The sequence below is a fragment of the Perna viridis genome, chromosome 11, assembly GCF_037379345.1.
Source record: "Perna viridis isolate PV_CMFRI_1.1 ecotype Kerala chromosome 11, ASM3737934v1, whole genome shotgun sequence".
Lineage (NCBI taxonomy): Eukaryota > Metazoa > Mollusca > Bivalvia > Mytilida > Mytilidae > Perna > Perna viridis.
The window spans coordinates 5445214-5472499 of NC_142455.1; the positions used below are offsets into that span (position 1 = coordinate 5445214).

At 33.6% G+C, this 27286-nt stretch overlaps 1 protein-coding gene across 5 annotated transcripts in view; it reads left to right on the forward strand.

Moving 5' to 3' along the window:
- LOC148602709 (uncharacterized) overlaps window positions 1–27038 on the forward strand; it is a 33963-nt gene extending 6925 nt beyond the window's left edge. The window contains exons 2-7 of one of the 5 annotated variants that reach the window (XM_088552525.1): window positions 8349–8567; window positions 8904–9052; window positions 9931–10077; window positions 13233–13358; window positions 13715–14011; window positions 16543–27038. In XM_088552525.1, the coding sequence (XP_088408651.1) occupies window positions 8349–8567; window positions 8904–8939 (255 nt within the window). In that variant the 3' untranslated portion in view covers window positions 8940–9052; window positions 9931–10077; window positions 13233–13358; window positions 13715–14011; window positions 16543–27038. Of the gene's footprint in view, window positions 1–8348; window positions 9053–9930; window positions 10078–11728; window positions 11894–13232; window positions 14012–16542 lie in introns of those variants that run through there. The other 4 variants (XM_088552527.1, XM_088552530.1, XM_088552528.1 and 1 more) reach the window with 4 other exon arrangements.
- The last annotated feature ends 248 nt before the right edge of the window (window positions 27039–27286 follow it).

A 27286-nucleotide genomic window follows, 5' to 3' on the forward strand; every position in this document is an offset into this window, starting at 1 on the left:
AGGTATCTTAAAAAAGTTGAAATCAGATCAAAAATGGTAAAAGTATTTTTATGTGGGTTGACCTTTGTCCGGTTATGACTCGAAAACTGTAAGAAATGTCAAAAATCTGATTGAAAAGTTCAATGGGAATAAAAAATATAAATCCAAATTCACAAAGAAAATTAAAAAAAAAAAAAAAAAAAAAAGGCCGAAAATTTTATGGCTGTGGTCCCTTGTAACCCGAAAATGGTAAGAGATATCTGAATTTTGATTGCATGCATGCAGGGATTTTATATAGAATATTATTGAAAATGAAAATATCAAAATCAGAGTAAAATTTTTTAAAAAGGGGAGTGGCAAACCAAAAAAAAAATTAAAAAAGAAAAACTATAGTGCCCCCGCAATGTTCTTAGGAACGATGTGTTAAAATTTTAAAAAGCTCGGATATAATAAGTTTTACTCAAATTATTATAAATACACTAAAATTAGCGGACGCCAACAAGGTAGGACGAAAGAGATTGCTATTTATAAGACCGAAAAATGCTTGCGATCGCATAAAAAATTTCTTACTAAATTTCCTGAAAATTGCTCGAGACGTTACTACCTGCGTCGCCAAAAGTGGGAGAAAGTCTAGCAGTTAGATTTCTCCGACCGCCCTTCCGTCTGTACGTCCGTTTGTACGTCCATCCGCAACACTTTAGTTTGTCATCGCAACTCCTCTGAAACTGCTTAACAAAAACGTCTGAATCTTATCAGGTAGCAAGAACACCATATGAAATTACGCATATTATCAAGAAATTTTGATTCGCTATTTTTATGGGAGTTATGCCTCTTTGAAATTAGAAATTAACCATAAATCACCATATATCAGCTTGTCATCACAACTCCCCTGAAACTACTCTACTGTAACAGAAATTTCTAAAACTTGCTATCATCAGGAATATTTGATTCACTAATTATATGGGAGTTATGCTTCTGAGCTTAGAAATTCAGTTTTTATGGGAGTTATGCCTCTTATAAATTAGAAATTAACCATAAAACACCATTTACTAGCTTGTCATCTCAACTCGTTCGAAACTACTCAACAGAAATTCCTGAAACTTTGTATGTTGCAAGAACAGCGTATGTTATCGAGTACATAATCAGGAAATTTTGATTCTCTCATTTTTATTAGAGGTATGCCCCTTTGAACGTAGAAATTGACAAAAAAAAATCATCATGTATCAGCTTTTCCTCGCAACTCCTCTTAAACTACCCAACAAAATTTCATGAAACTTAGTATGTAGCAACAACACCATATATTGTGGTGCATATTCTCTGGATATTTTGATTCTCTGATTTTTATGGGAGTTTTGTTTTTTTTAATATTTAACTTTTTTTGTAACTTTGAAATTTACCATATGTAGTTGTGCTTATCAGGAAATTTCGATTCTCTATTTTTTATTTGAGTTGTGCCCCTTTGAACATAAAAATTTTCCAGAAATCATCATGTATCAAATTGTCATCACAACCCCTCAGAAACTAACTAATCGACAGAAATTCCTGAACCCAATATGTAGTTGTGCATATTATCAAGAAATTTTGATTCTCAAATTTTTATGGGAGCTATGCCTCTTATAAATCAGAAATTTACCATAAATTGTCAGCTTGTCATCTCCACTCGTTTGAAACTACTCAACAGAAAAAAAAATCTGAAACTTGGTATGTAGGAAAAGCAACTTATGTTGTTGCGCATATTATCAGGAAAGTTGGATTCTTTAATTTGTATCTTTAATACAAACTCTAACAAATAGGGTTCTAGAACAGAGTTATGTTGCTACAAGATTGAAGTCATCACTACAGAAGTTTTACGGCCGTTATCATGAACTCGTGGATCGTTATGGTGTATCCATCAGCATCATGAAAACTGATTTATTCAACGGGTCATAGTTTTCCTTCCCTCGTTTGTCTACCCCGGACTTGACTTTTTATGAGCAACTCGGCGGGTGTTTCTAGAAAAGCAGAGGACGCTTACCCTACCGGTGCACCTGCTGTAAGCCATGTGAGCTATTGCCATCATTTGGCGTCCGTCGTTGTCGTTAACAATTTTTTCAAAACTCTTTACTTTCGACACTACTTGACCATACCAGTTGGAACCAAACTTGGTATGAATGCTCCTTGGGGTATCCTTCATAGAACTGATGTGGTGATTTTTGATCCTGTGAAAAACACGGCCGCTGTTACTAAAAATAGAAAATAGGGGTCAGACAGTAGTTTTTCACATAAATCTCCAAAACCGTTAGGTTTCGTCAAAATCCATCAATGGCTGAAGTGATCATTATTATTAGAAATAAAAAAGTTTTCAGGGATTAAAGTTGTCTGATGACTCCTTATAAGTGTTATTGCCCTTGAAATGAGAAAAATGACGTTTTGTTTTAGTTTTCAGCCAATATCTGACTATGATAGATAGAAAGACACTTTCAGTTGCTGAATTGATCCTTATGAAAAGTCCTATCAAAGTCTTCTTGAGTCAAAATTGTTGGACAACTTCTTGTTAAATTTATTGCATTTGAAAGGCAAATCTGGGAGCCTCTTGTTATTTGAGTTACGCCCCTTTGAACTTACAAATTGGCATAAAAAAATAAATTAAATAATCAAGTATGAGCATATCAAGTAGCACCTTTACAACCATAACAGTACGGTTTTTAGCGATCTGTGATCATACAGTAAACTTCACAAATAGCGAAAACATCGATTGTGTCAGATTGTTGGGGTTCTGACATGTATGTTTCTGATTGTTCTCATTTAGCCTGATTCTTAGAGACTGTCACTTAAAACATAAATCAAGTGTAGCTTCCGTAGCCCAATTAATCTGTGCGGTAAAGGGTTTTTGCTCGACCCTGACTCAGACTTATCTTTTTGGTCAGAATTTCACTATAATGATGGCATTTATTACGGTTATTTCGATTACTGTTTAGTGTTTTCTACTATGTTCGCATTTTCCTAAATATCGTGTAGAACACCTATATTGTCCCGGGATTCCCCAATCGGCTAAATTTATAATCGATTTGTGACGTATTCAAGAGCCTAATTACAGCCTAATTATAGATACTATCAGGGGTAAGTTGGTCAAGGCGCTTTAATTAGCAATACTGCAAGCGTTTTTTTTTCTAGTTTAAGTAAAAGTGATAAAACTGGTACGAATAAGTGTGGTAAAACTTGTACCAATAAGTATGGTAAAACTTGTATGATTAAGTGTGGTGAAACCTGTACAAATAAGTGTGGTAAAACTTGTACGAATAAGTGTGGTGAAACCTGTACGAATAAGTGTGGTAAAACTTGTACGAATAAGTGTGGTGAAACCTGTACGAATAAGTGTGGTAAAACTTGAATTTATTTAAGTCTAAATGAAGCTTACGTTAACAGAAAAGGAAAAACCCATTTAAGTTTGACAAACATTAGTTGCAGCAATTTTGAGTTATTGAGCATATAGTGTGAACGACGGACGACGGACGGAAACCGGTTTACCATAGTACGTCCTGTCTATAAAGACAGACGTATAAAAACTAACGACGGCGAATTAATCACAGCATAGTATATATGCAAATTTTAGCAGTCGTATAAAATTATAACGAAATGCTTGTTTTATATCCTTTTTTATCCTTTATCCTAAATAGTGCGAAATCTTAAAACTTTAATGAGTCACTTTTAGCTTCGATAGACTTGTGGTCCATAACCACATATGGTCTCTAATATCATTAAACAATTACATTCTTTTTCAATCAGTATATAGTAGTGAAAGGGTCAAAGACAGGATTTATAAAATGCTTTTATTGACCTTGAAGGGGTGCTGGCATGGATTTATTTTGCATAATGTATACTCGGGAACGAACATATGCTTTTGAGGTTAGTATGTTGTTTCTATAGTCTGGCCTTTGAATTAAAACAGAATCCAAAACGGCGGTAATTAAGGAATACTAGAAACAAAAATTTTTTCCCGAAGAAATTTTCCTTTCTGCGTCCGATGTTATTTTTTAACCGAGTAGTTCCAATTGCGGAGCAAGGTTATGACCTAGCCTCTCCCCACGTTCAACTGAAAACCGTTTCCATATCATCTTTTTTTCACTCAACTCTTAATGTTTTTATTTGTGCATTGATTTTATACTCTGTAGAGTTCCCGCATCACACCACTATTCGGAAGTTTGGCAAAGGGAGGTTATGGTTAATGTAGTCAAATGTTTTGCAACTCAACGTAGAAAGAAATGTAGGCAGGTTATTGTTTTTTTTTCTCGCAAGACTTTATATAGAGTGCAGCTTTCCAAAGTCACTGTGTTCTTCACACAGAAGTTCGTAAAGTTTTACAGTGAAACATGTCTAGACCGAACTCTGAGTAATCCGAAACCCTGTCTAAACCAGACCCTTTTTTGGTCCCATTATATCAATTTAAATGTATTTTGAATCTTGTTAAACTGAACACTTGTCTAAACCGAATCAGTTTTTAGGTCCAAATTTGGTTCGGTTTAGACATGTTTAACTGTATTTCGTCGATTAATTCTGAAAAATCATCTTTCCATTTGCTCAGAATTATTTCATGTTCATATGAAGCTAATCCATTTTTAGCTCACTTTGCCAAAGGCTATGTGAGTTATTGCCATCACTTGGTGTCTGTCGTCGTCGTCGTCAACAATTATACAAAACTCTTCTCCTCTGAAAATATTGACTAATTAGAACCAAACTTTGTATGAATGTTCCTTGGGTATCCTGCATGGAATTTATTAGAGGATTTTTTAAAAATAGAACATGGGGGTCAGACATTAATTTTTCGCATATATCTCCAAAACCGTTAGGTTAAGCAAATTCTGATGTACGTTGAAAGTACCAAACTTGGTATGAATGTTTTTTGGGGTATCCTGCATAGAACTGTCGTGGGAATTTTGGATCAGTCAATAAACATGGCCGCTGTTACTAAAAATAGAACATGGGGGTCAGACAGTGGTTTTTCGCATATATCTCCAAAACTGTTGGTCTTAGCCAAATTATTTCAGTTGCTGAAATGATCCTTATTATTAGGACTAAAACGTCTTCAGGGATAAAAGTTGTCAGACGACTCCCTGTAAGATTTACTGCCCTTGAAATGGGAAAAAATGACTTTTTGACAACTTGAAAACTATGATAGATTAAAAGAAACATTCAGTTGTTGAAATGATCCCTATGTTAAGTCCTACCAAAGACTTTTTGAGTCAAAATTGTTGGATGACTTCTTGTTAATTTAATTGCCTTTGAAAATTAATCCAGGTGAGCGATTCATGCTCCTGGGAGCCTCTTGTTAAATTTTACATATTCTATAGCTTGTTTCTCAAGTTTTTTTTTAAATTTATGTATCTCGTCCCAGAATAGTTTGGGATTTTCAGCTTTAAGTTGTGTAACATAATCTCTATGACCAGCTTTATATTGTCTCTTTACTTGTCTCACTTTCGTATCAAACGGTTTCATACTCTTCATGAATCTTTGTCTGCAAAAGTTTCTTTCTCAGTTACTGCCCATGTACTGTAAAAAAAGATTACTTTTCAGAACATTCTGCCAAAATTCGTTATGCTCGTTGTCCCAGCAGTGTTTTTTTTTTAATTCTGCATATCATTTTCTTGCTTGATTTGGTGGTTCTTGCTTCATAAGACAGTTTTCATCCCTCCCAGTTGTTACTAAGTCTATAAAGTTTTCATGTATATTGGCAACCTCCTCTTGACAATTTTGAACACTCTCCAGTCTTTTTAGAACTGTAGCAATTGCCCTGGATGAACGCTCATTTGCAAACTATTTACAAGTTCATTGCCAAAAATGGAATTAGTTTTTGCTACTATTTTGACGTGACGTAAAGCATGGCAAACTGAATTTGTTACGCATATGAAAATTTGTCTGACTTCAATTTCACCTCATATTGTGGTTTGATCGGGACAAACTTGGATACAATGAGCCCTATAATGTCTGCATCGCATATACAAGCCATTGCAGTGTTCCCATTAACTTTATATTTTTCATTTCTCTATTAACTACCGTTGAGTAATATATAAAGATACGGAGATAGTTTTGTTAATTTGGTGTATATATGGGTCGTCCCAACTACTGCTTGTGTGCAAAAGAAGATGAGCGATCGTCGTAGATTGCGAAAATGAGAAACTTTGAAATGTATCCCCTTGGTGTTATGCATAATTGTGAATCTGTTTCCCATAGGAGTGAGATGAAACGAATAAGCTTGATACTTGTTAAATTTGTTACGCACAAGCATTGGTCGTCGGAGGCAAATCTAGACCATATTATAAAGAGCTTAGCTCGAAATGACTCGTGTATTGCTGTTTGATGATTAGTGGGGAAAGCCTAGTGGCCCTGTCTTTTATTTCTTACTGTGCGAGTAGAAAAGATTATTAGAGTAAATCTAGCTGTCAATACCAGCCCACATGGAAGCTAGCCGTCAATAATATTCATGATCGGTGCGTTCAAAATTTGAATTAGGTTATTCATATAATAAAAACGTTAAATTGGAATAAAAAAAATTAGATTTTTCCATATCTTTTTTGTCTTCAATAGTTCTATCTAGGGCGGGACTTGGCCCAGAAATTTTGAAAAAGGGGGGTTTTCCAGGCTATTTGGTTATTCTTGTGCCAAATTTTGCTCGGAATTAGCAATTCTCCACCAAAAAAGGGGGATCCGACCCGCCCAGTGGATCTACCTCTGACTGTAACATTTAATTTCCAACCTTTTTGGTAACTCGCCGTAATATAAATTAAATGTATTAACAAAGTTCTGTTTAGAATCAAATACCCAAGTATGCGATCAAACTGCTGAGTATTATTTCTAGTATTTTTGTAGGCAATTTTAAAAAAAATTTAAAAAGTCCCAAGAAAAACTAATGGACATTGGTCCCAGCCACCAACTTCGAATTTGGTACATAAGTGGTAAGGGTGCCTCCTTTTAAAATTTTCTTAACGACAGAGGAAGATATTCCCAATATTTTGGGAATTCATAGTTCCCAGGAAGGCCTTAAATCTCATTCCAGTCCCAAGATGGACTAATTGATCTTGGTTCCAAGACACCGACTTCGAAGTTGGTACATAAATGGTAAGGGACCCCTTTTTATATGACCGCAAACAATTTGCGATCGTATAATGTTATGGCACAGTTGTCGTAGTCGTTCTCATCGTCTTGGGACACGTCGTTTCCATGCGATACTGTTAGTTCTGTATGCGCAATTGTTCTGAAATTTTGATATGAATTTACTAATCACTAATGGAATGTTCCTATTTCATGTGGACTTTGTGGCACCTTCCGTTTTTGAAAAAAAAAGGACAAAAAGGGGTAAAAAAAGGTTTTGAAAGAAAAGAATTAAGATTCCTCATACAAATCCCTGCCTGTTTTTACAATCAGATTTCAGATATCTCTTACGGTTTTCGAGTTATCAGGGATCAAAAGGGCCACACCCGACAAAAATCCGCTTTTTAAGCATTTTTCTTCCGATTTAAAAAAAAAAAGGTTTTCGAGTTATAAGAGGCAAATGGGCCTCACCCTAAAAAAATTAAAACGGTTTTCGAGTTATAAGGGGCAAATGGGCCTTACCCTAAAAAAATTGACTTTTTTATTTTTGGTCCTTTTCGAAAAATAAAATTTTATTGGATTTCTTATAAAAATTATGCCTGCATAGAAATTTCAGATATCTCTTATGTTTTCCAATTTTGAATCAGTTTAAAACTTTGTACAATAAAGTGTCAAAATCATGTGTTGTGTCCATATAAATTGTAAGTCCTTATGCTTAAGGAGGTAGACCTAGGGGAAGGGATACAACTCTTATAAATCATTGGAACTTTTGTATTCAGTATTTGACATCAATCTTGTGTAAGCATGTAATCAACTTGAATTCTTTTTATTCTGTTTCAAACGAAAGCTTGATAGGCTTTGGTGAAATAGAATATGATACAAATATATCACTGATTTTATGAGTTATGTCCCTTACCCTAGATCTACCTCCTTAAGTGTGTCAAAAATATATTGTGTCCACACTTGCAACAACTGTTCAGGGTTCGATCGCTGCGATCGTATCATGCTGCGCTCAGTGAAGCTTTTTATTAACTGTCTAAAAGACAAAGGAAGCTATAGAAATTCGAAATATTTTGGGAATTGATAGTCCTTAAGTATGCTTAAAATCTCATCCCAGTCCCGAGATGGACTAACAGACTAAAAGACCTCGGTCCCCCAGGTTGACTTCAAATGGTCCATGATTTTATTTTCAACGTTTTGCAGAAGAGCTACTAGTGAAAAGATTTTGAAGTAACATGTAAAACTGTTGCGCGTATGACTTTGCCTTTCAATAATCACATTACTTTTCTCCTTTTTACATGTAGGTGTCGCTGTTGAATCACAGTGCAATAAGGGTGTTGGACGACATCCTCGTTCCAAGGGTGACCCGCGAGCACAGATACTGGAAGAAAGGGAAGAGGGTAGATATGAATAGGATGGCTCCGACCTTGATGGCCAGTTTCGTGGAAGGGCAAATGGAGGCAGCGCATCAAAAATGGTTCAGAAAACAAAGAAGCGTTTGGGAACTCGTCTTACTTTTGACGGTAGTAGCAATCGTTGCAGGTAGAATGCAAGTTGTCGAAAGTTACCAACGTTCTGCATGCTACTAGAGCCAGTAGAGGGCAATGGCAAGTGCATCTCCTACCTTTACTACCCGGCCAAGGAATCTTTTACTACATGTCAAGGGAGGAGATGCATAGGGAGGTTGGAATTATGTGCTTGATTGTTTGTAGTTGGTAAGATTTCTGGCAATGTCCGAGAAGGAAATAGATGGGGGTAAACGTTTATGTCTTCTAATATTTGTTTTGCGCTGAAGATAAACGCTGTTGCCAAGAAAGAACGCAGCAAGTTATATGCATACGTTTTTTTTTCTGTTTTAGACTCCAGTGAACACCGGAAGTCGCTCAATGATTTAATGCCGAAGAAGCAGAATTTGGAATTAGCGCAGCATCACTAGAATGGCGAGAACCCGGTCAGCGCGACCTATCTCTAAGGGGAGAGGCCTGGATTGGCTATTTTCTACACTTGGGTAAAAAGGGTCGTTCATTTTATACATTTAAAAAATAATGATTTTTTAAAATTTATTTCTGTATGGAAAAATTGTACAACATATTACATTAAATCAATGCCCATATCTTAGTAATTAAATACATTTTCACCAAATAATAAAAAAAATACCGATACTTATGGTAACACCCTTTCATAAAATAATTGCAACTCATTAATAATGACGTCAAATATTTCCACCATTAAGGTGACGATAATTAAGGCCAAGCTATTTACTGAATAATGTTGTTTAACTATATACTGCCCAAATTTTAGGTATAAACCTCTCCCCCACACAAAAAAAATGGCTTATTTATCAAGAACCTCTAATAAACATCCATACTATCAGGAATAATTTTACAACGACTTGTAAGTGACCACACTAGTTTGGGAATGCATTTAAATGTGTCGAAAGGATTTGAGTGTACATCATTCACCTTTCTTATGTTGCACAAGAAACAAACACGTTTTTATTATATAGCTTACATTTAGACAGCTTAGAATGCTTTATAATTCGTTTAGTTAACATATGCAATATCAGAATGGAATACAAAAGAAAGTTGCAGCAGTCAATCATTTTCACAAGACCATAAACAATGTTTATTAGGCTAATGGTAATTTACCCTACCGGTACACCTAGTACATGCTCACAGTTTTTAGAGGGGTCTGAGTTGCTCATATACTTTTGTTATTTCGTATGTACTTTTTTGGTTCTTTTATGTTCTTTGTTGTGTTATGTCTTTTTTTTATGTCTCTTGTTTGTCCCTGGATAACAATCTTTTGATTTCCTCTATAATCAATTATTACTTGTACATTCTGTTCTGAATATTTAATAACACTGTGATTCTTTTGCTTGAGTAGATGTGACCTTGACCTTTGACTTAATGACCCAAAATCAATAGGCATTCAGAAGTTATGCCCCGGAAACCAACTTCGGACAGACGCAGAGCCGAATTCTATACTTCCTCTGGTTTTGCGAAGGGCGGGGGACAAATAAAACGAGCCTTGGTGAGTTTGTCATGATGTTGAAATTAAATAAATGGAGGTGATATTTTGCGATATTTAACTTTCACGAGTTATTATCATTTTTTTCCTTTGATTTCTTTGGAATTTTTTTGGCCAATTGACTTACGGTATCTATCATGGCAGAAATTCTAGCGATCATCCGTTTATATCGTCAGCAATGATGTCGGAAGAACAACCAATCATATCGTCAATTTCGACCAATCTGTTTTTATAGAAAATGATACACAACCACACAACAACCAATCTCAACGGTTAATTACTATTTATCCTGTAATGACTTCATTAAAGGGCAAATAACGGGTGTCAAATAAATTTTTGCTTTATTTGTATAGCAGCGAAAAAAAGCAGTTAAGTTCCGCCCATCATCACAATCACGCACCCCGTCGAATCTCCTTTGACAGTCTGTCAGTCACAGCGTTCCGAAGACATTGTGCCATCCTAACAAACATGTCTAACCGTGTCAATTCGATGTTTTACGGCGCAACTTTGAACATTGCCACTTTGAATGTGTACACACACACACACACACACACACACACACACAATCCAACAAATCAATAACTTTGTTAAAAGAGAAAGTAGGTCACGGAAGAATTTATTTCACATCAGAAAAACATGTTAAATGACGGAAATTATTGTTTAATTTTGAATATATGTTATATGTATGACTCGTTTAAAAGTAAAGTTACAATTTACAATATTTCGTTAAATAATGTCCATCTCTCATAACTATTTTTGCCACGGATTTTCAATGCACGGCAAATGCTTGGGGGTCCACGACAGGTTTCTACCTTTGAATTAAATGCTCTTAACAACACAAAACCATCAAAACTGACTTGTTGCAGGATAAAATATTAGTGTATTACAGAAAATATATAGAAAATATTTGTTTTCGGCTCGGAAGGGGAGTAACTGCTCGGCAGAGCCTAGCTGTTGCTTCCCCTTCCTTAGCCTCATACAAATACTTCATTTTTTCTGTAATACAATTATATTGTATATATATCACTAGGTCACTAATTCGCAAATATCTAGCCGTCTAAGAAGAAGATGAATTGACCAATCTTTAAGAATTTAAATGATTAATTACCTTAAAGCCAGTACTTGTTTATTCTGTTAAGAACATTTAAGTATCAGTCCATATAAAAATCAGATAGGAGGTCATTCATGCATGTCAAAAACTCAGTTTTTTCTTGTAACTGATCACATAATGTTAATTTAAGAGATGGAAATTAAATAGATTGTACACAAAATTGACACCTTGCAAGAATTATCGTTCTTGATTTGGTTTAATTTGATTGATTTTAGTGGGAGATAAATGTATGATTTTGATGAAAGTGCATATCTAAATACAGAAATAGTAATAGTTTTTTTTTAAAATGTAGCATATTTAGACTTGTTGGGTGGGATTTTCTACACGATGAATCATTATTATCAGCATTGACTGAATTATATATGGACTGGGACTTAAAAACACGTTACATTGCAAAACAACTATCAACTGCTGATTAGCCAAATACGCAGTTTTAAATTTGATTTCTGGTCATTGGTTAAAAACCGTGAATTCCGTGGATGAACCAACTGTTCCCTTTTTTATAACAAGATCTAGAGTTAAGCAAGACAGTTTAAACGTTATTTTTATATTATATGAACATTTTAGAATTGATATTGTTTTAAGAAAATTATCAAGTTTATATTTTTTTTAGCATTGGAGACATAGTTTTATTAGTTTTTGCACATAAGTGTAGAGGAAAATTTACCTATCTGCAATAGTTTGTCATGACCTATTCCTAATTAAGAGGTACTTAAATTGCATAACATAAAAATCGGTGTATACAATTATGTTTCAATATTTAAGGCCCATCTTTCCAATACTTATAAGTACTACTAATTCATTTTGCAAAAACAAAGTAAAAATAATTTGTAGGGTTAATTTCTTTGTACATGCATCCACAACAAAATTTCTTGTTTTCTGGATAATTATCTGGTTTTTCATCCAAGCAGATATGATATCATGGTACCACTGATAGAAAATGCTAAAACAAATCCAGGCAATGTGCTTGTTAATCATTGATGAGGCCAAGTGAAAGTGGTTTGCATCACATACATCCCTAACTTTGCCAATGTCGTCTCCTTGAGTGATTTTAATCATAGCACCATAGACGATACATCTGACTGTCCTAATTTTCAAGTTCATCGGTGACATCCTTTCAGCACCTGTGCATATCACAACTCATACGTTATGTCAGAGCTTGCCGTAACTACACAGATTTTTTGTATCATCATAGACTTCTTAAAATTAGGCTTGTGGAACAGAGTTATGTTGCTACAAAATTAAAGTCATCACTATAGAAGATTTATGGTCGTCATCATGAACTCGTGGATCGTTACGTTGTATCCATCTGCACCATGAAAACTGGCTTGTTCAACGTTACATAGTTCCTTTCCACTTTCGTCTATCCTGGACTTGACTTCATGAGCAGAGACCGCCTCCCCTATTAGTAAATTCGGGGAATGTTCGCTGTTCTGTTTTTAATGGAGCTCCTCATTTACTTTTGTTACTTTGTATTATTTTGGTAATTTCATGTTCTTTTTGTTCGTCTGTTTTCTATGTCTGGTCGGTGTCCCTTGATTACATTCGTTTGATTTCCGCTAGAATCCTGGTTCCCTTGATTACTCTCTCTAGATCAAGTCTGAACAGTACTTGTTTAGAACTTTTTTCTAGATTTTTTTTCCATACTTAGTCTATCCATTCTTGGAATAAACAGCTGCACATTGTTCTAGAGCATGGCGTACAGATAGATATTTTAAAGGACCTTCAAAAAATATTTACTATAAAGCTTAAAATATCAAAATCGTGGATTTGAAATAGGCCACTTTCTCAATTTAGTTGCAAGTAAGGTAGAAAATGTGAAGATTCAGATTTCAGAACCCGTTTATAAAAAAGCATAGTCTACTTGACAGTTTCCTTTACCGGTCTGCATTTTCATATAAGCAGGCCTTGTACTATTGTTCATTGCTAATATTATCAATGCCTTTACGTTCAAAGCTTAACGAGCTTGCAGGTATTTCACTGCCTTGTAATATGTTGCTTGTGTAAAGCAGCGCGTTGTATCATTGTTTCGTATTTTTCGCTGCAGAGTTTCCTAAGTTCTTGTACGGCGTCCAATGATCTAAAAGACCATACAGATGAAGAATTCAAAACTGGTGAACAAATCAACAGAACCTGCACCATGTCATTCGTGGCTACCAGAGGTTATGTGCAAGTTAATATTTAAATTTACTTTAAAGCTTATTACTTTACCATTAAAGGAGGCATTATTTGCAAAATGAAAGGCTCTATGTAACTAGCACATTGACTTTTAGTAAAGCTTTTCAAGTTAGGCAAATTGATGTAAACTAAAGTTTGCTATTGCTTACAAACACGTATATCTCTTCAGTTTATGGGAGTTGAAAAATGTCTTGACATCTGGTTGTTCTTTGGTCAAGTTTGACATTACTTCGATTACTAGTAATATCACAGCTTTTGAATTACTAGTATTTTACATGTATCTTTATATTTTACACTTTATCCATTATAATGATTTATTGATTGTTGGACACCGAATTTGCAATATTTCAGCTATGTCCAGGCGGTGAACATGTAATAAATTATAAAATGAAACATGAGATGAGACACAAGGATGATATTTAGTGGACGATTTTTAATTGCCATTGAAAATTGGGAGAGGTAGGTATGGTCGGGCAATTCAGCCTGCTGTGTGGATGCCAAGGCTCATCCTGTCGAATACCATAACAGGGTTCTTGAATGTGCGAGGAATATGTAATTTTCCCAACACGGTGCATCAATATGGATTGCGGTCAGGTTTTCCGTATTATAGTCTACATTTGTAACGAGCCCAGCATAGAGCATGCCAAGGTACAATTTTAAGTACATGTACATGTAATGCTGTTCCATCGGACCTTAGTTGCATACATGTACTTAGAATGATTTCTACTTGCATTTTAATTTTTTTTTGAATGGCTGATATGAAAAATAGATAGAAACTTCCAACTGCTGAAATGATTCTATTCTCCCTATTTTATAGATCATTGAATTGAATCAAAAACAAATTAGAAAAAAAAAATTAAAAAATTGGATTTTGGAGTACTTTTTTACAAATTCAAGAGCTTATTGTTCTAGAATTAGTAATTTAAATTCCAAGCAAAAAATAATCAAATTTTTATCTGATGACATGCTGTGCTGTTTGAAATGAAATTAATGTTTAAAAATAATTTTCAATTCTCACCAGCATTAATGTGTGTACACTTGTGCTGATTTTATCAACATACTATCAAGTATTAATATTTTTCATTAACATTTCCTCTGAATTACATATTCCACTTCCCGCAAATATTGTTTCACGTGTGACCACATGTTGAGATAAAGCATTACATGATAGTATCAGGAAGAATTAGTGCCACAGATACGTTATAATCATGGTGCATGCTTGGAAATAATGTCAGCCTCCTGTGTTGATGTTTATCAGTTACTTCCAGTTAGCAACGGTATGGCTGCAGTGATCAAATTTTCTTTTTTAAAGGTAGTACAATACAGTTAGGTCATTTCTGAATATTTGGTCTCATTTTGTTGAAATAAAGCTGTTTTGAGGCAGTCCACACAGAAATTTCTAGTGTTTTGTCATAAGAAAGTGGATATTTTTGAAAACCCTGGTGTGTGGAGGTTCAAATCATTTATAAGTAATTTAGTGATTATTGTTATGTAATCCAGTAGCCATGGTAACATACTGAAAAAAATATTACTGAGTTTTAGTACGAATCAGGGGTGCCTTTCCAAAACTAACAGGCAATTACTATGTTTTATAAAATATCCGGCACTTTGACACTACCACAGGACGAAAGCATGGATGGAGTAGGTGGAGAAAGGGTAAAAATAATAAGAACCCTTTCGATTCATTCTCTCACAATTTTAGTTCCAAAATTTTGTGCGATATAAGGTATTTTGAAAATCAGCCATCTGATGCTGAGGAGAGAACCCGGCAGTGGACTATTACATATATTACATCTGTCTATGTATAAATGCTTAACTACATTAAACAATATATCCACCAAATTTCAACTTCTAATTTTAGGTTTTACAAAATTTAACGGGGGTAACTTGGTGTGCGAAACAGTGCGCCTTAATGTAACTGTATAGTGCACCCAAAATTCGGCTTAGGGGACATCAAAAACGTACTGTTTTCTTTAGACGCACTGGGTATAGTTTTGCTTTTTACCCTTAAGGACGCTCTTCTATGGAAACAAAAAGTCACCTGATCGCGATTCTGCTTACCGATTGGCTAAATATTGATAACTTCGTGGCGTTAAAAAAACTATCGACAATTTGAAATTGCGTTCGCAAAAACTATCGAAAATTTGAAATTGCGTTCGCAAAAACTATCGAAAATTTGAAATTGCGTGCCATATGTTATGTTCTTGAAAGAAGTGTAGAAATTTAGAAGTGAAATTTTACTGCGTCGGCTATCTTGCCATCACTTGGCGTCCGTCGTCGTCGTTATTAATTTTTTAAAACGCTTTCCCTCTGACACCACTTGACTAATTGGAACCAAACTTGGCATGAATGTTCCTTGGGGTATCCTGCATAGAGGATATGTGGGGATTTTTAAACAGTTTAATAACATGGCCGCTGTTACTAAAATAGGACATAGGGGTCAGACGGTAGTTTTTTCACATATATCCTCAAAATCGTTAGGTTTAGCCAAATTCTGACTTGTGATAAAAGTGTTCAGCATATGATCTATCTTCAGTCAAATTTTCATTTTAATCTAGTAGGCTATGTTGGAGTTATTGCCATTTTTCGATGTTTTTTTGCTATTTGTAATTTTATTTCTGTAAAAAAATCTTATCCTCTGACTCTACTTGACCAATGGAACCAAACTTGGTTTGAATGTACCTTGGGGTATCCTGCATAAAACTGATGTGGGGATTTTTGATCCGTTGAAGAAAATGGCCACCATTACTAAAATAGAACATAGGGGTCAGACTGTGTTTTTCGCATGTATCTTCAAAACTGTTAGGTTTAGCATAATTATTTCAATTGCTGGAATGACTCTTATTATAAGACCTTCAAAGGTCTTCAGGGATCAAAGTAGTCAGGCAACTCCTTGTAAGAGTTATTGTCCTTGAAAGATAAAAAAAACTTCTTTTTTTACGGTTTTCAGCCAATATCTTGAAAACTATAATAGAAACAAACTTTCAATCGCTGAAATGATCCTTAAGATAGTCCTACTAAAGCCTTGTTGAGTCCAAATTGTTCGACAACTTCTTGTTTAATTTATTGCTCTTGAAAGGCAAACTTTAACAAGATGAGCGATTGCCGGGAGCCTCTTGTTTAAAGATAGTACTTGTTACAGTTGTCATGCAAATTCATGAACGATGACTTTATTTTAGCCAGAAACAGTGTGAAGAACAAAAGAACAAATACAAGCTTAGATTGTTTCATCTGATTGTAAAGCGGTACGATGTCATAAAAGAAATGCCAAACTATTACTGTTCATTCTTGGGAACGTTAATGATAAAGATGGAAAAAGACACAAAGACCCACATTGCAGAAAAGAAAATGTCAGTTGAGCGAAAGGAAATGAGCTATACATTTCCCCTGAACATTTTAGCAATTCTGACCCAAATTGATGAGCATTTAGAGAAAGAAGAATCAGAAATCTTGAAATAATATGCCAATTATCAGTTCGCTTTCGATTAATATCAAAGACATGATACAAAAAGTAAATAAATGAAGCTTCAATGTAGACAAAATAATTGGAGAAAATGGAATTGGTAGTCGAAAATTGTTCTGAAAATAAAGAGGAGATCGAAAAATTAAAGATGAACGCTGTAAAACTACAACGGAATGAACAAGTTGTCGCGTAATATACAGAGCAAATAAAAGATATACAAAACTGCGTGTTGGATCTCTGCTATATATCGATGAAATATAACCGTATATTCATTGGTCTTCTCTACCTTGGAGACGAAGACTGAAAAATAAAATACGAATTTTTTTCCGAAACGTATTAGGAAACACACACCAAATGCAGATAGGAAATGCCCACCCTGGGAAGAATTCAACCAATTGTACGCTTCTTGTATCGAAAAGATGATGGTATCATTCTCAAAAAGGCTTATCGCCTCAAGAGGAAACCTTTTGGGATAAATGAACAATTTCCCATGGAAATTCACAAGAAGAAAAAGAAGTTGTATCCTATCCTTAAAAAAATATATAAACATGAAGGTATGCAAGTCCAGCTAGTTTTGGATAATCTTTAAATCGATGTACATACACCAGGAAACAAATAATGATCGATCTATGGAATTCAGAGATATACTAATGGCAGAAAATTCCAAAAATCGAAGTCCTTCTGTTCCTTCTGGTTCGTTTTAAAGAAAGAAGAATACTGACAGCCCCGAACAACTCCTAATTAGTACTCCATAAATCTTACTAGGAAAACGCGGCTCTAAGAATGGATATTATGAAATTGTCTTGTCTTAATGTTTATGGTTTTGAATCAAAACGAATTGTTTCCGAATGTTTTGAATTAATTCATACCGATGATATTTGTATCTGTATTAAATCTAAATTAGATGAAACGGATATCATGGTATTACGTAATAGTTGAAAACAATTTTCTAAACTAAGGAAAGGTTGTGTTAAACATTTAGAGGTATCATTGTATTTATAAGCAATGACTTGTAATAATATTGAGTTTTACGAATCTGAATGTATTTTTTTTTACAATGGCTTGCTTTCGATTTAGAACAACAGAGATAATTCCAATAACCTTATAGGCTGTATTTACATCCCACCTGAAAATAGCAAATATGCATCTAAAGATTCTTTTGATGAAATTGAAAAAGTTTTAGAGTACTTAGGTAACCATGATGCAAATGATTTGATTGGTGATAAAACGCATATCGTTATTTTTTTTTTTGAAAATTCAGATGCTTTGATGTTAAAAAAATTCAATGGAAGTAGGTCTCTAGGATAGTGTACTATATTAGGATCGGTTATGCCCTTTGTGTAATTTTCAAGTTGGAATTGAATATCATTATCATTCAACTTGTAGTAAGAAAGAGTTAGCAGAACTAAGGAAACGTGTTGATTTACACTTAAGCTGTTGATATCCATGTTTTCTTTCTTTCTTTCTGTCTGTATTCCACATTTTTGTATACTTGTTTATATATTGCATTTAAGAGCCTACCTGTCTTTTTATAATAATTAAAGCAAATTTATGAGGCACTGAAATTAAACAGACATATTTCTACGCAACTTCACTTAAATACTTTTATATTAAACCACTTTTGGGATTTCAATTCCCTTTAAAGAAAACTATTCAATAGTCATTTCGTATTAATTTTATGTTTTATAGTGGTTGTAATTCATAATAATCTTCTACAGGTCATCATGCAAATTTTCATCAAATCCATTTCTTTTCGTTTTTTTAGCAGATCATGGCTAATAACAATTAAATATCTCTATTCTGGTTACCATTGTTACAGACTATATTAACCTTATCTTGTTGTTAGGATGAGATAATACTTAATTTTCGCAAAACGGTAACTTTGATTTCACCAGTTAGTCAGTTGGTTTTACTAAATCTCTCTAAGTTAAATGTATATATATGGCTGCTTTGTACTCTGGTTTCTGTTAATAGGATTCGACCCGTGCAGGTCCGGGTGTCAAAAGAATGGGCCTGCAGCAGTGCTAAGCTTGTCGTAAAAGGCGTCTAAATAGTGCTCAGAACCTTAGCCGGGGGCTAGGGCGCTCTGCCCACAGAGCAACTGGGTTATGCGCCCCAGGTGGGGGGATGGGGTACCCCTGGTGTGTTACATGCTTGGGTTGTCAGACTATAATACGGAAAACCTGACCGCAAACCATAGTGGTGAAACGTGTTGGAAAAGATGCCACGTTCCTCGCACGTTAAAAACCCTACTGTGGTTTTCTCCCTGAAGAGGAACCATAGGGCTCCACCACGGGGCTAAACTGTCCGACCCTACACATCTCGCCCTATTTCCAGTGGCAATCAACATTTTTCTACCCCATTATCCTTGTGTCCCATCCCATTTTTCATTTCAACATCATTTCATGTTCATTTTATCATCCACTTCATGTTCATCGCCTGAATATAGCTGAAATATTGCTGCTCTGGCGTTAAACCCCAACAAACAAACAAACAAACAGTTCACAAGATTCTAGTTAATATATAAAATAGACAGCATCGGTTGAATATATTTTTATATCCATGGTGACATTATTATTCAACCCTTTTTTGATAACCTCTGTTTCAGCATTTATTTTACAAATGTTCACAAAATTCCTATGCATTGTTTAAATCTCGTACAAGATTAATATAGGAATAAAATATCAATTTAACAAATAGGCTTCTGGAACAGAGTTGCGTTGCTACAAGATTGAGGTCATCACTATAGAAGTTTTATTGTCGTCATCATGAACTCGTGAATCGTTAGAGTGTATCCATCTGCGCCATGAAAACTAATTTATTCAACGTGTCATAGTTTTACTTTTCTTTTTCGTCTACCCCGGACTTGATTTTTATGAACAACTCGGCGGGTGTTTCTAGAAAAGCAGAGGACGTCTACCATACCGGTGCACCTGGTCCATGCTCCCAGTTTTTAGTGGAGTCCGAGTTGCTCATTTGGTATTGTTACTTTGTATGTATGATTTTAGTTACTTTGTTATTTGTTGTGTATGTCTGTTTTCCATGTCTGGTCTTTGTCCCTGGATTACATTATTTTGATTACCGCTATAACCTTGGTTTCCTTGATTATTCTTTCATTAATTTTTTTTTATATAAAGTGTTCATACCTCCAACCCGAAAACTGTAAATACCCATCTCAAGATGCTTTGGATGTAATTGGAATAGAGTTTTTGAGTACTTGGGTAACCATAATTCATCTGGTTTATTGGTGATTTTAATGCTAGAACTTCTACCATTAGTGATTTTATTGATCTATATAACAATTTTTGGAATATTTGGAATGAATTGATAACGATGTAGATAGAGAAATTGTGTTTGCTCATCCAAAGCTTGTTCGAACTTTATAAAAAAAACAACAGTAGAATTTGTAATTGAACCATTTAATTCTTTATATCTAAAGTTAATTGAAAATGCCATTCAAAGGGAAAATATTGTTGATGAATAATTATCAATGAACTGTGAGCTGAAGTGGAAAGTTTTCAGTCGAATGCTCATATTATCGACAGTCTGTTGGAAAATTAGGATTTCTTTTGGAGTCAGCTTACTAATCGTTTTGAATTTAACACCACAAGATTTTAAAAAAGGATAAAAGCAGGAATAGTTGGTATAATATAATGTGAAATTGGCAAGTAAAGTTTATTAAAAGGAATTGTCAAGAAGTTATGTCTGACAACAGCCACGTTTAGAACAGGAACTATGGAACGTATTTAAAACCAATACAAAAGAATATTGGAACATTTTGGATACAACTTTAAGCAATAAGAAAATCCAGAGATGATGCTGAAATTTCTATTCGAACACTTTAACAAGTTCAACAAAGATAAACAACACAAACATGATGTTGTTTTCAAGATCTCCAGTAAGATGAACTTGATGCAATCGAAAATGGCCGATTCAACGTGGATTGGTTAAAATCCATATTCGAATAGCGTATTGGATTAGATAGTCAATAAAGATATAATTTTGCTTATTTATTGACTTTGTTATTGGTCCGAGGCTAGCCATATTGGACTGAGATAAAGTCCAATATTTCTAGCCGAGGGCTAATAACTCGTACAATATGGAAAACCTTTCGCAATAATACTATAATATTTAAAATTCAATCCACATTTGTTTGCCATTATACGTAAAACTCTAACTTTTTGTTGGACCCTGGAATATTCCCATAAAAATAGTTCATTGGTACATTTATCTATTGATCTCCAACTGAAGCTTTTTGGTTATCTAGTGAATACTATTTATTTAATGTTAGTTCCTCGACATCAACTTGTATGGTCTATTGTGAAACAGGACGCTTTCCTCTTATTATTGTTGCTTAAATACAATGGTTATGTTATTGGTCGAAACTGTTACTTTGTGGTAAATTTAAACTATCTGGTATTTCACTTGAAATATTGAATAAAATTCTTCAAACAAATATTGTCCAATTTGAATGGTTAATTGATCTTTCAATTTGTTTGAAAATTCAGATGCTCTAATTTTAAATTGCCAATTTTAGTTTGTCGCTGGCATAATGTTCTATAACAGGATAGGAAATGCTTTTTGTGTAACTAAAGAAGTTGGAAACATGTCATTATATTTTTACTTGTAGTAACACTGAGTTAGTTGAATAAGGTATAAGTATATTCGAAGTTATTTCACTATTAACTCGTCTCCATCTTGATATAGAGTTTATTGTCCACTTCTAATCAAGGAATTGTTGTATGCTTGTTTATATTTTCAAGGAAACTAGGAAAAATGTGTTGATTTTCATTCAAGATGTTGATGTCCATGCTCTCTTTCTTACTGTTGTCACATTTTTATATACTTGTTTATATATTGCTCATGTAGTACTTACCTGTGGCAAAATACACTTGTCTTGTCATGTTGATGTAAGCAAATTTTTGAGGCGTTGAAATTGAAAAAAAAACACCTTTCTACACATGTTTACAAGAGCGGTTTACTTAAATACTATTATATTTAATTAAATCTCTCTTTGGGTCCCCATTCCCTTTAATGTAAACTACTCAATAACCATTTTGTATTAACATTATGTTTTATAGTGGTTGTTAGCTTACTTACAATAATCTTTTGCAGGTCTTATATTTCATCATGGAAATTTCCATCAAATCTTTTTTTTAATATTTGTTGGGGAATTAATTTAAAAAAAAGTGAAAAAAAAAATCTATCCTGTTTACCATTGTTACGACTAGAATCATTTTGTTATGTTGTCATGATGAAATATTTTTTCTTCTTTATTTTCACAAATCCGTAAGTATTACTGTTATGATATAGTTTGATTGGTGATTTTAATTGTAGAACTTCTACTCTTAGTCATTTTAATGACTTAAATGGCGATTTGTTTTTTGGAAATGATTAGATAGCGATATAGATGAGGAAATTAGAGAAATTGTGTGTGATCATCAAAGCCTGATGATGTAAATATTCCTTTACATAGAATCTTTGAAGACAAAGGACCTGGAGATACATTTTGTCTGAAACTGGGTGATTTTGTAATAGAAGTTACATGCACATTGTGAACAGACGTCTTGGTAACGACAAAGAAATAGGAAAGACCACTTCTAATGAATGTAGTTTGATAGATTATTTTTTGTTTGTTCGAACCTTATGAAAAAACATCGTAGAATTTGAAATTTAACCAGTTGATTCTCTTATATCTGTGGTTCATTGAAAATACCATTCAAAGGGAAAATATTATCAATGAACTATTATCAATGAATTGTGAGCTAAACTTGATACTTTTCAGCCGAATGCTCATAACATTGAGAGTCTATTGGAAAATTAGGATTTCTCTTGAACTCTGATAATGCATCGTTTGGAAATTAGCACCACAACACATTAATGGAAAAAAAAATAATAAAAAAAAGAAAGAAATCAGGATTGGTTGGTATAATTTAATGTGTAGTCGGCAAGTAAAGTGTGTAAAAAAGAACTGTCAAGGAGTTATGCCTAACATCAACCACGTTTAGAACATGAACTACGGAATACATCTAAAACCAATATAAAGGAATGTTGAAACATTTTGGATAAATACAACTTGATGCAATCGCAAAGTTAGAGATGCCGCTGAACTTTCTATTCGAACTCTTCAAAAATCTTGAGAGAGATGAACAACACGAACATCATAATGTTGATTTCAAGGTCTCCAGCAAGATGAACTTGATGCCATCGAAAATGTCCGATTCAACGTGGATGCAAATGAAAAAGGCGTATCTACAAAGCACTTGGATTTGACCTTATAATAAATGAATACATTTAAAATTCAATCCACATCTGTTTGCCATTATAAAAAAAACCAAAAAACTCTGTTAGACACAGGAATATTACCATAAAAATGGTCCATTGATCTCCAACTGAAGCTGTTTGGTTATCTAGTCGATACTATTTTACTTTACACGTCTAAGATATAAAAACTACGATAATACGGAGGTTATCGAAAAAGCCAATTTGAAATTTCTAGAGAATATTAAATGTTAGATCCTCGACATCAAATTATATGGTTTATTGTGAAACAGGACGCTTCCCTCTTATAACCGTTGCTTAAATAAAATGTTATTGGTCGAAACGGTTACCTTGTGGTCAATTTAAACAATCTGGCATTTTATATGAAATATTGTATTAAATTCTTCAAATATTCTCCTATTTAAATGGTCTCCATCTTGAAGTAGGGTTTATTGTCTATTTGTAATCAAAGAATTGTTGTACGATTATATATACTTTTAAAGAAACCAGAAAAACACGTGTTGATTATTTTTCAAGCGGTTGATATTCATGTTTTCTTTCCTACTGTTTGTCACATTTTTATATACTTGTTTATATATTGATCTTGTGGCAATTAACTTGCCTGAGTTTGCTAAATAATCTTGTCTTGTTATGTAAAAGAGTAAATCTATGAGGCGTTGAAATTAAAGAAACATATTTCTACGCATGTTTGCATGAGAGGTTTATCTAGATACTATTACATCGAAGTAAATCTCACTTGGGGTCCCAATTCTCGTCAATAAAAACTACTCGGTAGCCATTTCGTATTAACATTATGTTTTATAGTTATTGTTATCTTATTCATAATAGTTTCCTGCAGGTTTTATCTTTTTTCATCAAGTCCATTTTTTAAAATATTGTTTTGGGGAAAAAATCTATCCTGATTACCATTGTTACGACTAGAATCATTTTGTTATGTTGTCATGATGACATATTTTTTCTTCTTTATTTTCACAAAACCGTAAGTATTACTGTTATGATATAGTTTTATTGGTGATTTTAATGCTAGAACTTGTACTCTTAGTGATATGAATGACCTAAATGACGATATCTTGGAATGAATTGATAGCGATGAAGATAAAGAGAATAAAAAAAAATTGTTTGATCATCAAAAGCTTGTTGATGTAAATATACATTTAAAAAGATACTGTAAATACAACGGACATGCAAATACATTTGGTCTGAAACTTACTGATTTTTGTAAAAGATGTAACATGTATATTTTGATCGCACGTCTTGTTAACGACAAAGAAAAAACACTTTATATGAATGTAGTCGATAGATTATTTCATTTTTTGTTCGATCGTTATAAAAAAAAAACATCGTAGAAATTAAACCATTTGACTCTCTTTTATCTAATGTTAATTGAAAATGCAACACATAACGGAAATATTATAAATGAAATGCTTGTTGAACATAATCCTTTTCAGCCGAATGCTCAAAACATCGACAGTTTATTAAATAGAATTGGAGGATTTTTCTTGGACTCTGCTGGTGCATCGTTTGGAAATGAACAGCACAAGACTATTAAGCAAGACAAAATAAAGAAGATAAAATCAGGAATAATTGGTATAATAATGTAATGTGAAATTGGCAAGTAAAGTGTATAAAGTGGAACTGGCAAGGAATTGTGTCCAACATCAACTACGTTTAGATCAGGAACTACAAAACACATCTAAAACCAATATAAAGGAATTTTGGATCATGTTGAATAGAAATACTTTTCCTCTTTATATTTACAAATTTGTAACTCTAATTTCACCAGTAAGTCAGTTGGTCTTACTAAATTTCTGAGGTAAAATTATATGTGTGGTTACATCATCCATGGAGACATATCATTACTCAACCCTATTTTGAGTACCTCTGGTTCAGCATTTATTGTGTTTATTTCCACAAAATTCCTATCCAAAAATATGCATTGTTTCATTCCATCCTTTCAAAAAAGAACAACATCGACAATTCCAATAACCGTATACGCTGTATTAAATTGCTGGTATAATGAAACTATACAAGGATAGGTAATGCCCTTTGTGTAATTCTCAAGAAGCTGGAAATGAATATCATTATCTTTTTTCCTTGTAGTAACAATCAGTTACTGGAACTGACTATACACGACGTCACATACAACACATTTTCGAATTGAAGCTCTACTTTTTTAACCGTCGGGACTTACCGCTAGAGTTGTCTCTCTTTTATTTAATCTGAAGATAGTTCGCGTATATGCATGACGTGTTAGTACCAACGAGTCGCTTATTAGCATAAATCATGCGTAACAAATCCTTACGGGAAAATCCCATAGTAATATCCGCCATGTTGGTTTCTACGGCACGATTTGTTTACAAACGAAGTTCGTAAGTTCCCGTCGAACTCCGATGACAATCGTCTGCTTGATCAACTTCTCGGTATTGTACGTTGTTCGCGTAAAATAAATCCGAGATATCCGAAATAACGCCGAAATGCATTCTAGGTTCTTCGGTTTTTGGACAAACCATTTAAACGTAAACAACCTAGCAACCCGATCACTGTAAAAATGGCCGACTTTTTACAATGTAAATATTGGCACCGAGAATTAAAATCTGACGGGAATTTAACGATTCAATGTTTAGGGAGAAGCCGTTTGGCTAAACGAATGAGCAAGTCATTTAAGACAATTTAAACGACGGTAGGTGTCAATTAAGTCGTAGAAAATATTTTTATTCGAATTTTAACAGTATCTTATTTATGTGACGCCGAGTATAAAAATTATATTCGAAGTTATTACATTCTTAACCCGTCTTCATCAAGGTGCAGGGTTTATCATCCACTGGTGATAAAAAGAAATTGTAAGGTTATGTATATTTCTAAGGAAACTAGAAAAAAAACGTGTCGATTTTCATTCAGCTAGTGCTATCCAAGTTCTCTTTCCTACTGTTTAACACGTTTTATATACTTCTTTATGTATTGCTATTGCTCTTAAGTGTGCCTGAGTTTGCTGAATAAACTTGTGATGTTAATTAAAGCTATGAGGCATTGATATTAAAGAAACTTGTTTCTACGCATTTTTACTAAAATACAATTCTTTAAAGTAAGTCTTTCTTGGGTTTCCCATTCCATTTAAAGAAAACAAGTAAATAGCCAATTCGTATTATTGTTATATTTTATAGTGGTTGTAAGCATACTCATAATAGTCTTCTCTATGTTTTATCTTTCATCATGAAAGTTTCCATCGAATCCAAATATTATTTTTTGGCAATTCATCGCTAGTAACAGTGAAAAATACCATTCCGGTTACCTTGTACGAGATTATAATCGCCTTATCTTATTGTCATGAGGAGGTCATAGTTATTTTTTTCTTTATTTTCACAAAACTGTAACTCTAATTTCACCAGTTTAATAGCTTTACTAAAATTTTAAGTTAAATTTATATGTATGTCTACATTGTACTTTGTTTTATGCTTAGTGTCCGTAAATGAGATTCAATTTATATATCATAGAGACCTTCATTGTTTGAAGGTATTTTTTATATCCATGGAGACATATCATAATTCAAACCTTTGTGATTATCACTGTTTCGGCATTTATTGTCACATTTTTTACATATTTCCAATGCATTGTTTTATTCTCATCCTAAATCAATGTGGTACAGACTTTATTATTGTTTTTACAAAAAATAGTCCAAATTTTTATGTAAAATATCGAAAAGAGCAACCTTATTTCGATGGGCTATTAAAATCTTAAATGAACGGTAACCCCTTGTTTCATTTCATTATTACGATCGATTCACTTCTAGGAATAATATATATATTTTCTTATATAAAGTGTGTATAGCCTCAAGCTTTCTCTATTTATAAAAACTTCATAAATGTTACTTATACTAGTCTCCTGGCCAAGTGAGTATATTTGGTAATGTTTGTGGTCTTGAATAAAAATAATTTGTTCCCGATTTTTTTTTTCATTAATTCAAACCTATGATATTTGTACATGTATTTAATCAAATTAGATAATTAGATACATCGCATAATCTAAAAGTTCTAACCATTTTTCGAAACTTGAGAAAAGGTTGTGTTAAAATATCTGCAGGTATCACTGATATTTATAAGCAATTTCTAATTTTTAATATTGTGTTTTACGAATGCGAAAGTAATTTTGTTTAATGGCTTTCAATTAAAAACAACATCGAT